General features: G+C 42.5%; 2 protein-coding genes across 7 annotated transcripts in view; both read left to right on the top strand.

Moving 5' to 3' along the window:
• LOC101071033 (spectrin beta chain, non-erythrocytic 1-like) overlaps positions 1 to 7,397 on the top strand; it is a 56,294-nt gene extending 48,897 nt beyond the window's left edge. For 4 of the 5 annotated variants that reach the window (XM_029834779.1, XM_029834780.1, XM_029834777.1 and 1 more), the window contains 9 exons: positions 348 to 486; positions 562 to 646; positions 908 to 1,104; positions 1,202 to 1,302; positions 1,516 to 1,570; positions 4,476 to 4,672; positions 4,752 to 4,925; positions 5,286 to 5,328; positions 5,441 to 7,397. In XM_029834779.1, the coding sequence (XP_029690639.1) occupies positions 348 to 486; positions 562 to 646; positions 908 to 1,104; positions 1,202 to 1,302; positions 1,516 to 1,570; positions 4,476 to 4,672; positions 4,752 to 4,925; positions 5,286 to 5,328; positions 5,441 to 5,665 (1,216 nt within the window). In that variant the 3' untranslated portion in view covers positions 5,666 to 7,397. The remainder of the gene's footprint in view (positions 1 to 347; positions 487 to 561; positions 647 to 907; positions 1,105 to 1,201; positions 1,303 to 1,515; positions 1,571 to 4,475; positions 4,673 to 4,751; positions 4,926 to 5,285; positions 5,329 to 5,440) is intronic. The other variant, XR_003888173.1, reaches the window with a different exon arrangement.
• Positions 7,398 to 8,706: 1,309 nt separating this feature from the next.
• On the top strand, positions 8,707 to 15,180 carry mmrn2a (multimerin 2a). 2 transcript variants are annotated; one of them, XM_011602997.2, is made up of 7 exons: positions 8,707 to 8,984; positions 9,595 to 9,695; positions 10,590 to 11,008; positions 11,076 to 11,234; positions 11,865 to 12,329; positions 12,819 to 13,182; positions 13,753 to 15,180. In XM_011602997.2, the coding sequence occupies exons 1-7, from the start codon at positions 8,737 to 8,739 to the stop codon at positions 14,271 to 14,273; spliced, it is 2,277 nt and encodes a 758-aa protein (XP_011601299.1). In that variant the 5' UTR covers positions 8,707 to 8,736; the 3' UTR covers positions 14,274 to 15,180. The 2 variants fall into 2 exon arrangements, with proteins under 2 accessions (XP_011601299.1, XP_003963820.1); XM_003963771.3 differs by having other exon boundaries at positions 8,707 to 8,954.
• Positions 15,181 to 16,076: the final 896 nt, after the last annotated feature.

The following is a 16,076-nucleotide window of genomic DNA, read 5'->3' on the forward strand; positions in this document are numbered from 1 at the left end:
GGGAAACCGGAAGCACGGGAATAGGAGCGACCCTCCAAGGCAACAGGAACACAGGAACAGGAGCCAACACCAAGGAACCCAAACTAGCTCCCAACACGAACAGGAACACTCAGGAAAGTGAACAGACACCCCGGCACTGACAGGCAGGCACAACCTGCTTAAATAGGCAGCAAGATGTAAATTGCCTACAGGTGCGCCCACCTGCAGTGCCAGCTGCACCCAATTGTGCTCAACACCACACCCTGCAGGCCAAAGACAGACACAACCCAGAAATCCCAACACTATTTCTGTTACTGGAATATCACAAACAGGATCTTCCTCATGTGTGTTTTTTCATGCTCTTACAGAGACGTGTCATCGGTGGAGCTCCTGATGAACAACCATCAGGGAATCAAGGCAGAGATCGACGCTCGTAACGACAGCTTCACAGCCTGCATCGAGCTGGGAAAGATGTTGCTGGCCAGGAAACACTACGCATCAGAGGAGGTGGCGTTCAGGAGTTTAAACATCACTGGATTTACCAGCTCACATTTAATCTAAAAGATCCACCTATTTTCTCAGATTAAAGAAAAGCTGCTACAGTTGACAGACAAGAGGAAAGAGATGATTGACAAGTGGGAAGATCGATGGGAATGGCTTAGACTGGGTAGGAAATGACATAATCACCTCATCTGTTCGTGTTCAGTAGAAAATAAATCGCAAAATCTTTCTTTTTAATTCACTTTCATCTACATGTATTTATTAAAACATATTTCATATGTTTAGCAGATAGACATGACAAAAATCACATTTTCTGTTTGATCTCCCAACATTTGTGTTTTTCAACATTTAAAAGTTTTCAAGTTCAGATAGTTTCAAGTTTTTTTTTTTAATACTGTGTGTGTGTGTGTGTGCGTGTGCGTGTTAGTCCTGGAGGTGCACCAGTTCTCCCGGGATGCCAGTGTGGCCGAATCGTGGCTACTGGGTCAGGAACCGTACTTGTCCAGTAGAGAAATGGGTCAGAACGCAGATGAAGTGGAGAAGCTCATCAAACGTCATGAAGCCTTTGAGAAATCAGCAGCCACCTGGGAGGAACGCTTCGCCGCTCTGGAGAGGTTGACCACGGTGAGACACCACAGATGAGAGCAGCTGATCCTGACAAACACTGTTGTGTCTCTGCTGGTATGTCATGAGTGTGTGTCTGTGTGCGGTGTGTGTCCAGATGGAGTTGTTGGAAGTGAGACGTGTGCAGGAGGAAGGAGAAAAGAAGAGACAAGCCCTGCCCACTGAGTCCCTGCTTGTGGATGGTGCTACTCAACAAAGGTCAGAAGAGTTTCACCAGTATCACTCGCCAGACAGCAAACACAACAGACAGATCATTAATGTTAATGACTTTATACTGACACTCATATCCTGATCAATTGTTATACTTTCCACCTTATTTTTATATTATTGGAATCACCTGTGTGTATCTGTGTCTGTGTGTGCACACGTATCTGTGTCTTTACATCTATGTGTGTGTCTGTGTGTTTGCAGGGATGGTAACGTGGGGTCTCAGAATGAGCTGGCGTCTGATCAGGACTCTCCCAGGGTTAGTTATCGCTCACCTGCCTACCAGAAATACAGCAACACCCTGCAGAGAAGCAGGACCACCAGCACACCATGACAGACACAGACACACGCACACTCACGTATACGCACACACAGACACACACAAACCCAGTTTTATTGTTGTCAACAGTAATGTTAATGAAGAATGACCACATTTTCTCCACATATCTCTTTTCCTCCCCTGTTCTTCTCCTCTTCCTCTCTTTCTCTCCCAGCTTGACATCCCCCTTTTACTCTCACCTCCACTTTTAATGTTCCTACTTGTGTATGTTCTTATTCATAAACTTTCACTTGAATTATAGCAAAATCAGCAACAAATCTCTCAAACATCTGCATATAAATGTGTCGTTAGCATACAAATACAGGTGTAAATTGCATGTAACAAATAATAAGCGTATGTAAGCGCTCACAGCGTTAATACACTGCTCAAAAAAATTAGAGAAACACTTCGACAACACATCAGATCTAAACGGGGGAAAAATTATCTTGAATATCTTTCCTGATAAAGTAGGTGATGTATTAGTAACAAAATGATGCCACATAATTTGATAGAAATGAAAATGATCACCCTATAGAGGGGGGAAATCAAAGAAACCCCAAAAATGAAAGTGGAAAAAATGATGCTGGTCCATTTTGCCAAAATGTCATTGTAGCAACTCAAAACGATTCTCAGTAGTTTCTGTGGCCCCCACGTGCTTGTACGCATGCCTGACAAGACGTCGGGCCCTCAGGCCACCCTCATGGAGCCTGTTTCTGATTGTTTGGTTAGAAACATTCACATATAGTTTCAACCCTTATTCATAAATAGTATCCAGGTTTATCCTTAATTAAAAGTGAACGTAAAGAATTTAAAAGATGTAGAGGTTAATTTTGATTTTCTTTAGTCAAGCCAAAAATCGAAACATTTGATTCAATTTGAATATAAAACTTGATTTCAAATTTGTTTTGGCTTTAATCATTTCAAATCTGACTTTCCTGTTTAAAATAAACAGAAATAAAATGAGTCAAGCTGCTAACATTAGCTTTAGATAACTTTGTTTTTTCTCTGTGCGACATCTTCATACTTCATGAATATTTTTTTCTCTGATATTTTTGCATCCTTGGGTTCAAACACAGATGTTGGTGTGAATTCACACTTAGTGAAAATGTTCCATTAACCTCTTCAGTCATCTGAAAGGAAGGTGTGAGTTTTCCATCCTCGCACTCGTCTTTCATTCTTTCCTTTATGCTGATAAAAGCTGACAGAGGTGAAGACCTGTTTTAATCACGTTAACGACATCATCCTGTCTTTATTTTGGAAACACCTTTTTGTTGTCTTTTGTTCTGTCGTTTTCTGACTAATACTCATTTTTAATAAACTGTGAGAAGTATATCTGTTTGTTATTCATAGTGTCATTTTTTGTTGATCTCACCATTGGTTTTTTACATTTTCACATCAACATGTTTGTGTCCCTCATCACTAGCCATCCGCACCCTCAACTTTGTTCATGCTTTTTTAGAAAATTGCATCTCTCAATTTCTCTTGATGTTTCACAATCAGCTGTGTAACAGCTAAACTTCTTTACTTATTCTTTTCTAATGAGTTTATAATGAGTTTATTTTTTCCTTTAAATGATCTTTTAAGCCCAAGGACATGTCATCATGAAAGGGGAGGGGCTACAGATACTTTCTCAGTTATAATTTGTCTTTTCACAGTTGTTTGTGAGTTTTCAACCATTTAAATTACTGAGAATATCTAAAAACCATACTCTTTGGTTTCGCATAAATTCTGTATTCTGATATAAACATATCCAAGGTGGTTTTCTCTGTCAACTGGACTGGGTTTCTTCTCTTGAAGACGTTTCGCCTTCTATCCAGAAGGCTTCTTCAGTTCTGATCTTCAGCTCAAGAGATGATTGACAAGTGGGAAGATGTAGAGCCTTCAGGCTCAGAACTGAAGAAGCCTTCTGGATAGAAGGCGAAACATCTTCAAGAGAAGAAACCCAGTCCAGTTGACAGAGAAAACCACCTTGGATACAATGACCTGGATGACTGAGAATTTACACAGAGATATAAACATACAGAACATGTTTTAGCTTCAGCTCATAGCACAGCTATGCTACTGTTAAATTTTAAAGCCTTCCCATGAAAATGAACATTTGTGGAAACAACACAAATCAAATCAATTAGTTTTTATGTAACTTTTCCATTGTGGACTGGTACGATGACTGGGCTGCATGCTAAAGCTCTCAGAATTGGTCCAGCTCTCGCAGCTCTTCCACTATAGATCCCAGGATTGGTCCGCCTCTTGAGGCTCCGCCGTTGGACGGTTCAGTTTGAGGGTAACGCCTCCAGTCTGAGTGGGTGTGGTGTGAAAATATAATCCTTAATCCTTGGCCAATCACGCCAAGTGCCAATAAGGCTGAAACCCAAACCGACGTCTAAACAAACCTTTGATTTTTTGGTGTTTTCACCGTTTGTCTTTGCTGTTAATGTTACTTTGAAGGCATGTTGCATGGACAGAGTACGCGTGCGTTCTTTTCACCTGTCTCACCATATTTCTAATCATCACTGGTGGCTCCAAGCGCCCTTGATCACATGATCATTGTTTTTCTACAGTATTAATAGTTACATTGTAAAGTCAATAAAATCCAAACTAAACTGACTATTTCTGTTCAGTTTTATACATCATGAATGGAAATTAGATTTATTTACTTTGCCATTGAAATTTTACATATGAATCACTATTATAGGTTCCTTTATGCTCAACGATGTTTATTCTAAACTTCAACCCAGAAGTTGATTTTGGCTGCCTGTCATGGTCAATGCACTGCATGCTTCATTTCTGGATTGGATGCATCTTAACCACTTTTCATTAAAGTTTTTCTGTTTCGCACCATTTCCAGGACAATGGGGACGAGGCAGCGAATGGGGTGACGGAGCCCAGCCCACCGGGGTCACCCGTGGCAACCCGCAAGGGCAAGGTGAACCAGGCTGCGACTCTGCCCGCCAAGACCCAGCGGAAACTGTCTACATCGCAGTTGGAAAGCTTCCTGCACCGCAAACATGAGTGGGAGGGGCATAACAAGAAGGCTTCCAACAGGTGAGCACGTCGTCTTTACCCTCCAAAAAGCCTTTCAGGTAACTTCTTGATGATGGTGGCACTGAATGTGTCTCTGCAGGTCCTGGCACAATGTCTACTGTGTGATCAATCAGCAGGAAATGGGCTTCTACAAGGACCAGAAGAACGCCAGTCAGGGGATTCCATACCACAGTGAGATTCCAGTCAGCCTGAAGGACGCCATCTGCGAGGTGGCGTTAGACTACAAGAAGAAGAAACACGTCTTTAAGCTCAAGTGAGGGTTCTGATGATGATGCAGAGAAGTACTAACCCATGTTTGTGGGTAGAGCAGAGGCCAGAAGGTGGATCTGGGTTCGACCACAGATCCACCTGTCGAGTTCTTTTTTACTGATCAGAAAAACTTTAAGGGTTCTGATGTGATGTTAGCAGCTCTGTCGGTGTTTCCTACACCAACCCTAACCTGTGTTGGTGTGAATGAAAAATTTTCACTTCTGTCTTCAGCGGATCATTCCTGCAGTGGCAGGACGGTGGGACGACCTGTCCGGGCTCCTCAGAACGGAAATGATAAATGTGTTTCCATTAAGGTTCCGTTCCAACATGAACAATATCAATAAAACTATTTTGTCTTCACCAGGATCACAGATGGGAACGAATATCTCTTCCAGGCCAAAGATGATGTATGTTCATTTAATGATTTCTGTTTGTTGTTTTTTTTTGGTTTCTATCGAAGTTGATGATTTTTAAAAACAAAAAGTCACACTACAGATGTGACTCTGCCTTCTCTTCCAGGAGGAGATGAACACATGGATCTCGACCATCTCAGCCGCATTGTCAGGTGACAAGTTGGAGGTCACCACCAGCAGCCACAGCACGCCTGCATCCGCCGCTCGTGCTCAGACGCTGCCAGCCTCTGTCACCACGGTGACAGCTGTGGCGGCGACGACTGAGTCAAGCCCCGGAAAACGAGAGAAAGACAAGGAGAAGCGTTTCAGTCTGTTCAGCAAGAAGAAATAACTCCTCCCACTTTCCTTCCTCTTCTGTTCCCCCTCTTCCCCTCTCTTCCTCTTTAGGTGCTGTTTAAGGTCAGTCCTCACCATCCATTGATCTGATGTATGTCACTCTTTGATTGGGTGGCTGATAACAGCTAATGTGTTACCATAGTAACGTGATGACTGGGCTGACCAGTAAAATAGACCCCCCTTCCTCCTGAAGAGTGACTCTAGCGTACACTCCGAGCCAGAATTCTCCACTCCGTGCCTCTGGACCTTCTGGTCCGGCTCAGAGCGACTCCACCTGGACAGACACTGAGTAACAACACGTAGAATTGTTCCTCCTCTTCCTCTTGGTTTTTTCATCTTCATCTCCATCTACTGTTGTTTGTGATCCGCCCCATCTCTTTGCTCTTGCTACGTGGAGAAGTTGTCCTTCCTGTTTGGGTTCAGTGTTTGAGAGACCTTGTCTTTGCAGGGACGGGGTCAAGATTTAATGCAGCACTACGGAGCTGTTTAGGGCCAGTGTTAGATTCAAGTTAGGACTGTTGGGTCGGGTTTCCTTTTTTGCTTAAACCCTGAAGTTTGGAAAGGTTAAAACTCCAAAGCTTTGAAGTTCTTCAAACAAAATGGTCATTTCTCAAAGTTTCTCAGCATTTCTGCCCTCAAACAGGAATCTCATTTTTTTCATGGGGGTTTTTCTACTCTGAGCTGAAGGAAAAGAAAATTCTAAGAAATTATTTTTGAAAATAATTTTCTCTCTCTAACTTGAAGTTTTTTTTACTTGGTCCTGATCAATTTCTGTAAAACTGTTGCCAGTGAGGGTTAAGTTCTTTGATTACAGCTGTCAATCATCAAATCCCAATCAGTCGACACTCAAAGTTTCTTGAATATTCAGCTTCAGTGTTTGGCTGTAATCGGAGTGTTACTCCGTTGCATTTTCAACTATATGTAAAACTTGTGTATAACTGTTCAAATTAAACCTGTTTCACCATAATATTATTATTATTGTTGTTACTAAAACCTTCAGAGTTTATTAGGATTTATTTGTGTTGCTATATACTAATGACATAAGCTAATCTCAATGAAGGAGCCACCATTGATGGTGAATACATCACCAGTAAGACCAGTTACAATGATTGATTACACAGAAGTGAGTTTTGTTTTCTACTCTTCATATATTATTATTATTGTTGTTATTATTATTATTATTATTAAAAAAAATCATCTCATAACTTTGATCTTTGTTGCAGTCGTTTAATGTTTGTTTGGTTGAACCTGTACGGAGGCCTCAATGCACAATGTAAAGCTAAATTAGTGTAGCAGTGAAGCTGCTTCTGAACAAGTAAACCTGAATTATGTTGCAAATGAACAGTTGCTTGCTTGTTAACTTCTTTTCTTGTCATTTGTCATGGATGACCCCCAGCCCCCCAAACTATTTCACCACGAAATAAAAAATGGTCGCAAAATAAAAAATGAAGGGGGAAGCTGAATAAATGGTTGGGTCAGGTGACTGGGGAGGGCGGGGGGGTTGTTCTGTATTTCTTACATTCTCTGGTAACCTGGTGACTGTAGTTTGCATTCTGTAACCATAGCAAAAATATATTAATATTGCACAATCAACATGACCTTGATGGGGTGAGGGTGGGTGAGGTGATGGGGGCTGGGGTCACTGCTAGTTGGAGCTGCACCTTTAGACTTTCCTCCTCGTGTGTTCCACCTGTGCAAAAGCCATTAAAGTGCTTTCAAACAACCTATCTTCCCTTTCTGAGACTCTTCTTCAACCCTAACCCAGGTTCATCAAAATCCCTGAACATACATACAGTATATGCATACAAGACTTCACAACACAAACATCAAACATCAGCTACACATAAGTCTCTGCCTTTTTGTGCCTTTTGAATTTCTTGAAAAGTGCTCTAGGAATAAAATTGTTACTCCTATTGCTATTATTATGGTCAGCACATTGATGTCACAGATGAGTTTTGACAACAGGTTATTTCAGTAAACTCAAAATTGCCATTTTTCAAAGACCTGCCCACCTTCTCCACAGTTGTTTGTCTTAGAACAGTGTTTCAAGTGTTTCGGACTGCCACAATATGAAGGCCCTGCCTGCAGCGAGGTGGTACCATGGTGTGATGAAAAGGGTTCATGTTGGGTGTAGAGCCCGAGTGATGAAGCACCTGTACAGCTGATATTGAGAGGTGAGATGGCAGCTCTGTCCAACACCATTATGTGACTCATGTCTTCCACCATTTGGTTCTTCTAAAACAATCCCTGGAAATGCCCCCAAGTGTGGAAAAGTCCCGGCTCCCTCGGTCAGGACAGGAAGACTGCGCCTCCCTTCAGATTTACAATACGACAGCAACAAAGCTGCAGTATTCAACCATTTTCAGATGAAAAGCATCCAGATTTAAAGCGGCTGGTTTCCTCCTGTTCTTTAATAATATTAATATTCACACCTTTATTCAGCAGCAGCTGCCAAAGTGCTGTTCACTTTAACGGAAATTGAGTCGAATCATCTTCCTGGCTTTGTTTGTCCTCATAGAAATGATTGAAAAAGAGCGTGTACACACAAAAAAGAATGCTTGTGGACTTCCTGCGTTATCACTTTCAAAGGAAGTGGAGAAGAGCAAAGCACATGACCTTACTTTACAATTAAAAAAATGTTGAAACTGGTTTCCATGTCTGAGAGGAATAATATTACCATCACAAATCACTCTATGGCATTAGCATGTCATTAGTACGCTGTGACAGCTAGCAAAATAAAAGAACAATTCTACTATAAACCACTAAATATGTTATCCATAATCTGTACTTTCACCATTTGTTTTGGTTTTCTTTCTTTTTCCAGGTCATGTGACCTTAGAAAATGGTTAATTTGATGTGTGTAGTTGTTCGTTATGCTGACAGCTGGATCCTGTTGCCCTGTGGTCAGATGTTTCAGAATCTTTTGGATGAAGTTTCTTCTTCATCTCTCATGAACAGGACATGTGGCCTCCCCCTCCTTGCGCTCCCTCCCTCCCACCTCCGGTTATATAAAACTGGCCGATAGTGGTGCAAGCTTCCATTCTGCGAACCAAGACATGAGTAGACATGAAAGTGGTGCGACAACTGGTGCTGGTGGTGGGTTTACTTGTCAGTATTCATTATGAGGTTAGAGCAAAAGATCCTGATGTGGTGGAGACGGATGAGGAGAAGGAGCAGGAACTGGGAGGAAGACCTACAAGAGGATCAGCAGAGTTCTCTCATCACATGAAAGCAACCAAGACCCCCCCTCTGAAGGACGGAGAGAGAGACTCGGCCCAGAGATGGTTAGTCCACCACCTGACAGAAACCAAACGGTAACTGTTAGGGTTGGAGGGGTAAGGTTTGGGAGGTAGATTTAAGAATGTGGAATAGATATAGGGCTGGGAGGGTTAGGGGTAGGAAGAAACTGATGTTGCAAGTTTAAGTTGTCAAGTGACCAAATTTTGATCATCGTTAATTAATAGTCTGACTAGTTAATAGTTGTCATTTATAATAATTGTTGCTGTCACGTTTCACTTTTTATTTTAGAAAATTTTCATCTCAACCCTTTCAACCCTTTTTCATGACATGACGGATTTATTCAGGTTTAAATCGGAAGTCAAAAGATGTCAAACTACTTTACTACTATTTTATCTGACCTCAACGACACATGATGGCTGATATATGATTATATAACAGCTCCACCCATTTATCACTCTTCATTAATCTGTTCATTAGTCACTTCTGCTTTTGATGGTTCTCCTTTATCTTCTGATGGTTAAAGCATAAAGTCAGACAAACTTCTGCTGAGATTGAAAGATGTCTCTGTCTACCTGCTACCTAAGACACACCCACCCACACATACACACACACACGTGCACGCACATGCGCGGTTAACAGATCATCAGATACAAAATGAGTGAGCATGTGTTTTTTTGTGTGTAGGTACAAGCATTCCACCCAGACGGCCCACAGACCAAAGCAACAGATGGTTGCCACCACGCTGCTGTGGTGTTGTTGTCGAGGAAACCACTGTGAAGACAGAGGTGGGTCAGCATCCTGTTACCTCCTTGTTGATAACAACTCTTCTTTTTTTTTGTTTTCTTTGATGGCTGTATGGCAGGGAGGGAGTCTATCCCAGCTACATAAGGTTGGAGGCAGGTCCCCCTCTGAATGAGTCTCCTTCTCATCAGGGGAGCACGTGGAGGTTCGGTACTTTGAGGATTCTCCTTCAAACTTGTACTGAAGAAGACTGAAAGTGAATCAAAATGCCATCTAAACACCAAAGTTTCCACCTTTGCTTTTCTCATTTTTCCTTTTTTCCTAATGATTTATCTTTGTTAGACTTGTTCCAGGAGAACCAGAGAACATTTCCTCTTCCTGTTTTGGTTTTCAGTGGCTGATTCACTTCCTCTGATGTCATCTGGTTTTTCTGCTGTGAAAGATCAGCCTGACCCTCCCTGACCTTAACCCCTGACCCAAACACACCCTCAACAAGACTACTGTAAATTTCCTAATTTCTGTCATTTTCCCGAATAGTCTCTCCCCGTCTATACCTATGCATCTACAGAACCCCCCCCCCCCCCCCCTACACACACACACACACACACACGTACAACAAAGACAGGAAGTTATGATGTGATGTCAACTGAACTTTTAGAATGCTCAAAGTTCCACGCTGGCGTCTCACCACAGAACAAAAACATTGAAGAAAGCTGGTCGTGACCACAAGGGAGAACTGCACAATCAGTAAGGTGAACATTACATAGGAGATGAAAGAAGCTGTAGCACTAGTCATCTTCCTGTTGTTAGAGATGCTACTCTGCCTCCTGGGTCCACTTGGTTATAATGGGATGTAACATATCAACAAGAAAGGGCCCATAACCCTAACCCACCCCCTTCTAATCCCCTCCTCTCCTTCCCTCTCCTCCCCTCTCCAGATTTTGCTGGACACCCAGTTCCCGACATAATGCAAATGGTCATGGTGCAGCTGCAGCCACTCCTGGATGGCTTCAACCATTCGCTGGAGCACTTGAGTCGGCATGTAGCAGAGCTGGCCAGAAACATAGACCTGATGAAGAGCCGGCAGCAGGAGGTGGAATTCCAGGTAACACCACTGGACAGCTCTGCTCGTGATGAGGTGGTGCAGGTAGTGGAGAAGGAGACGGAGAGAGAGAACCAGCATGCCAGCCTGGAGCAGGTGCTTGAGCAGGTGATGGACATCCATTGGCAGATGAAGAACCAGAGGACACAGGTGGAGAACAGGCTACACTCCCAACATGTAATGCTACACTACAACCTCACCAGCTTTAAGACGGATGTGGATGCGAAGTTGAAACGTCACCATAAGATGCTGCAGGTAAAAAAAAAAAAGATTGTCTACATTAAAAATAGCGACAAAACCTGAATCATCTCTCTGTTCTTAGGTCAACCTACAGGCAATGAATACCACCCTGGCTGAGCTCAAGCTGGTAGTGAACCAGCCCACAGAGGCAGAGGCTGAGCCCCCGCAACCCTCTGACCCCACAGCACTCTGGGAAGCCATCAAACGACTGGATGATATGATGGTGAACAACACAGTCAATGTGAGTCGCTCACAACCCATCACATGCTGTTTGATGTCACTCAGTACCTTTCCAGGGCATCATGTAAATCCAACGTGAACATGTGAGCTAGGGGAGCTAATGCTCCTGGATCATGTGACTGAAGGTCCATCTACTCCTGTATGTAAATGAACCAGTTAGACTGGAACCAGACCAGTGCCAAATAACATCCAAAAGTCATCAGAAGAGCAATAGAAAGGTGGAGAAAACTGGAGTTTGTTCTTCAAGAGACTTTTCCTGGGGTCTCAGCTAAAGGAGTATTCATATCCTAATGCAGGTCACCAGCAACTTGATTTCAACACCAAATCCTTTTCAACAACAAGGAAAAATACAACAATTAAAAAATGGACTGTTGTGCCACTACGAGAAAAGAAGGGCTGAGCAGTATGCTCACAAACAGCATTTTAACACATGATGGACTGTATTTGATATTTTTGATGTCTGAACTTTGGCAGCACTTTGTTACTGTCTGGTTCCAAATAAAGGTTTAAGAGTGAATTATTTTTGTATTATCTCTTGTATTATTAACTGAGGCCCTGATCAGCTACCAAATGTGATAAGAGCCTCAGATTTTCATTACGTTTTGGTGGTTTTGCTCTGGTACTTCCACAGGTCAACAGCTTGATAGAGGATGTAGAGATGACCTCAAGAAACATCCAGATGCTCAGGCAGGATTTCAGAAGTCTGGAGAAGCAGATCAACCAGACGGCCCGTAACAGCCAAGTTCAGTTCATGGAGACAGGACTGGAGGTTGAGGCGGCAAGGGAGGTGGTGCTGCAGCGGGTGGCACAGCTGGCAGGGAACCTGAGCAAGCAGAGTGAGCGGCTTCAAGAGATGGATGTGGACCTGGACTACGTGTACAGCATGCTCTACAAAGACAACTCTTCTTCAGATTGTGGATGCAAATCCCTGAAAACTGCTTTGGCTGGACTGGAGAGGTCTGTGGCTAATGTGACAGAGTTAGCCAATAAGAATCAACAGGCCTTGGAAGAAGAGAGTGAGGGAGTGGCAGCACAGTGGGATGTAACCAGTGACTGGGAGCCAGCGGTGCAGGTGGTCCAACAGGATCTTCAGCAGGTACCAAAGTGTGGCCAATCATTTTGTTTCACACCATCCATTCATTAAACAGATTTGTGTGCACAGTCATATATGTATATATTCTCAATAAATAGGGAATTGGTTGAGGCCACTACTTACTGCACTCACTGGTTAGATAAAAACATGCTTTCGGAGACCTTAAATGGCATCATAGCATTGATTACAACTTATTAATTAAAAATGAACATCATGTCATACTACTTGACATGTGACCACAAAGGGAACATCATTTATAAACCACTTTTCATATCGCGTTATGGAATACATCAAGTGCACTAAATAGGTACAGCGATTCGGACTGAGCATTAGAGCACTAGTTAGGAAATGAGTGAAACTTGCTGAGGTCAGAGAAACAGTAAGTTCATACACAGAACATAGTCTCTGTGTTTATGTTATCATTCGGAATACAGTATAGAGAAATTATGTTCAAATTAGTTGTTCTCATTGGAGTTATTCTTAAATACACAGATGAGAGAGTCCATAGTCCTGGAACAGTCCAGGACACAGATTCTGGACCATAGCCTGGCCCAGCTCAGCAATTCGGTCAATCTGCTCACAGCTGAGGTCTCAGTTCTGAAAGATTACAACAGAAAATTGGCTGAGAACATGCAGCGATGGTCTGGCTCCTTCAAGTCTCTGCTGAAAGATGTCGTCCGACACAACGATGTGCTGGGGTTACTGCTGGGCGAAGAGGTGCTGGAGTTTCTGGAGTGGCCCATTCAAAACCAGAGGGAATACTCAATTCTGGCTCTGAAAGAGCAGCTGGGTGTCCTACAGGAGCAAATGAGAAGCCACAACCTAAGCATCAGTTCCCTGCTGGCTCTGCGAACAGGTGAGTTCTCAAACGTCAAAAATCCCATGTGCAAAGCCAGGACAGGTCTTGGTTTTCTTGACCTGCTGGTTAAACACAGAAATGTGTTAGATCTGCAGGATGCAGTTATAATCCATCCATCCATGCATGCATCCATCTATCTTCTACTGCTTGTTTTAGAGGTAGGATCTATCCTCAAAATTCTCCAGCTCAAGGCAGGGCCAACATACACGGAACAACCATTCACACTGTGGTCTGTGGGAGGAGCCAAACTGAACCCACACTGATAGGACACACAAACTCCACCCTGAAAAGCCTGTGACCACCATGTACCATACATGTCATATACTACCATATATACACATATCAGTCTTTACAGTATGAGCATATGATTTGTATTTTCATATTATGTTATTTTTTTTATAGAAATTACTAATAATTAGCAAATCATGACTAATGCAGCTGTAGCTGCTGGTTAGTATTTGGATAGAAATACATAGTGTCAACAGAAATCAATGAAAAACTTCAGGAAGTGAAATTTTGATCAAGTTCAAATGATTTAAGTCACTGAATGTAGATCTTTCCTTGTAGGAACCAGAGAAGAACTGCCATCTGCAGACCAGCCATCATCCTCCCCCCTCTCTTTGCCCATTGAAGACTGCCCCCCCCGTGATAAGAGGAGGGGCAGAGGCAGAGTTTCTAGGACAGAGCGTCAACACATTCAACAGGCCGCACGTAATCCAGAGCAAAGAGCAGAAGGCAGCGACTTGTGGAGCCTGGAGAAAAAGGTGGATGAACTTAAGCTGAAGGTTCTATGGCTGGAGGACAGAGAGTCCAACACATCTGCTGGGAGAGGAGCCACAAATGGTGGTGTGGAGGATAAGTTGCAGGCTGAGGTGACGTGGCTGAAGAGAGGTCTGGAGGAGCACCTGAGGATGTTCAGGAATGTCTTTAGCAATGCTGACCTGCTAGAGAAAACCCAGGCTACACTGGAGCTTGACAAATTGTGGCAGCTAATGAAGACCAAGGATGCAGAAAAAGAGAAACAGAAGCAGAGAGGGGAAGGGAGAGGAGTAAGACAGGGACCTAGAAAGGGCGGGGAAATCCATTGAGGTGGCATCTAGACATCTAGATCTCCTTCTTCTAGCCAACTGCACTATAGATTATCAACTCCTCCTGACATTTAAAAAGTGGGATCTGATTCTTCCAGAAAAAGGTGCAGAAGCCCTCAGCTCGCACATAAATTGAGACAATTGAGTGGGACTTCAATAATGATGATGCTGAAAGTTCTATCTTATCACTCATCTGAAAAACTTTTTAACAGTGTAACTAATTCTTTCTACTGTCTCCAAATTTTGAGCTGAGTTTTGGTAGCAGTTGCTCAGCACAAGCTTGACACTGACAATGGTCTCCAACCTGCTTCTGTTGGTGGATAAAAGTGTACCTTACCTTCCTTCAGGTGTGCTTCAGGCATCTGGCTACTCAGAAGACTCTCTGCTGCAGGGTCAGAATCACTGATGGGACACAATTTCCTTCAAGCTAGCACAGCTTTACTCCAAAGCACTGCTGTGTTGGATTATTTTTTTCAAAGACAGTCAGATATTCAGAGAAATCATTAACCCACACACTGTTGCTGAGAAGACCAACAGAGGCACAAAAATGACAGAAAAGTTTTGTTTACTTTTGGGGAGATTTTCTTTATTTTGCTATTTGGGGTTAGGAAGTGTGGTTGAGGTTAACCCCTAACCCTCCATCAAAACCTTTTTTTCACAGTCAAGAAAGTTATGACAATATTAAAGTTAATTTACATTTTATTTAACTGTTTAAATTGTATTTCTTCTCAAATGAAGTTTAGACTATAAAGATTGATTTAATTGCTTTTAGACACAGTATTTGTGCTAAGCTATGCTAATGGTAACCTGCCATTAGCCTGCCACCAAACCTGCTCAGAAACCATGGAAACATTTTATAATAGAGATGTATATGTAACACAAAATGCAATAAAGATATATCATCTATTGATGTCTGGTGGCTCAGGACTGTGTATTAAAGTAATGATGAACTTTTGATCAAAAAGAGGTCTTTGTGAGGGTTCATTTTAAACCAGAATTGCATAAGATCAAAAAGAATTGAGAGTGGCATCCATCTCCCAAATGAAACATACAGATCATCCTAAGTAACTATGCTGACCTTTTCAGCAGCATTTAGCAGCAATCTTTATATGTTCGAGCCAGCACGTTTCCGTGTGACAGCAGACTGAACTCACGGTGCCCGCAAACAACCACATGGGCTGATGTTTCTGATTTTACAGCAGCCCCGAAACACAACACATTGGAAAAAATGGAAAAGCAAGTCTGAAAACAAATAAATAAAAAGTTGGCGTCCATGGGAAATAAGGTTGCTGTCTGACTGCATGAGCTCAGTGTCTGAGTATGAATAATGGAGGTGGCTCTGGCTTCCATTCCTGAATGAGCAAAGGGATAAAACAAGGACACGCTGATATAATGGATTCTAAACAAAGGAGGAGCCCCAGAATGATACAACCAATCACAAGCAAGCATTCTTCTGCCTCAGGGCCATGGTGTCAACCAGCAACCTATTGTGACTACTCACTGCTCTACCACCAACAGCCATTCAGCCCAACCTTGATTTAAAATGCCTTTGGGTTACACTAAAGCTGTTGTACTGTATAACAGTAACCTAACCTCTCTCCTCCTCTTGTTATAATGTATTTTTATTATATTCATGTGGTTATTACTGGGACATATACATGGTGCTTTAGGTTATCTTTTCTTTCATTACTTGCTGGTGCAGAAAATCAACTTTATTATGTGACATTTACTATCAGATTTAATTAATTTGAGGAACTTTTGTCTTATTTCAAACAAATATATTTTCCCTCCTTGCACTCTGAC

This window comes from Takifugu rubripes, chromosome 4 (assembly GCF_901000725.2).
Source record: "Takifugu rubripes chromosome 4, fTakRub1.2, whole genome shotgun sequence".
In the NCBI taxonomy this organism is placed as follows: domain Eukaryota; kingdom Metazoa; phylum Chordata; class Actinopteri; order Tetraodontiformes; family Tetraodontidae; genus Takifugu; species Takifugu rubripes.

Bases quoted from the DNA above. Each gene is read 5' to 3' on its own strand.
- mmrn2a (XM_011602997.2), top strand. From the start codon at position 8,737: ATGAAAGTGGTGCGACAACTGGTGCTGGTGGTGGGTTTACTTGTCAGT. The intron at 11,009-11,075 runs GTAAAAAAAAAA...CTCTGTTCTTAG, and splicing joins GTCACCATAAGATGCTGCAG to GTCAACCTACAGGCAATGAA. The intron at 12,330-12,818 runs GTACCAAAGTGT...TTAAATACACAG, and splicing joins TCCAACAGGATCTTCAGCAG to ATGAGAGAGTCCATAGTCCT.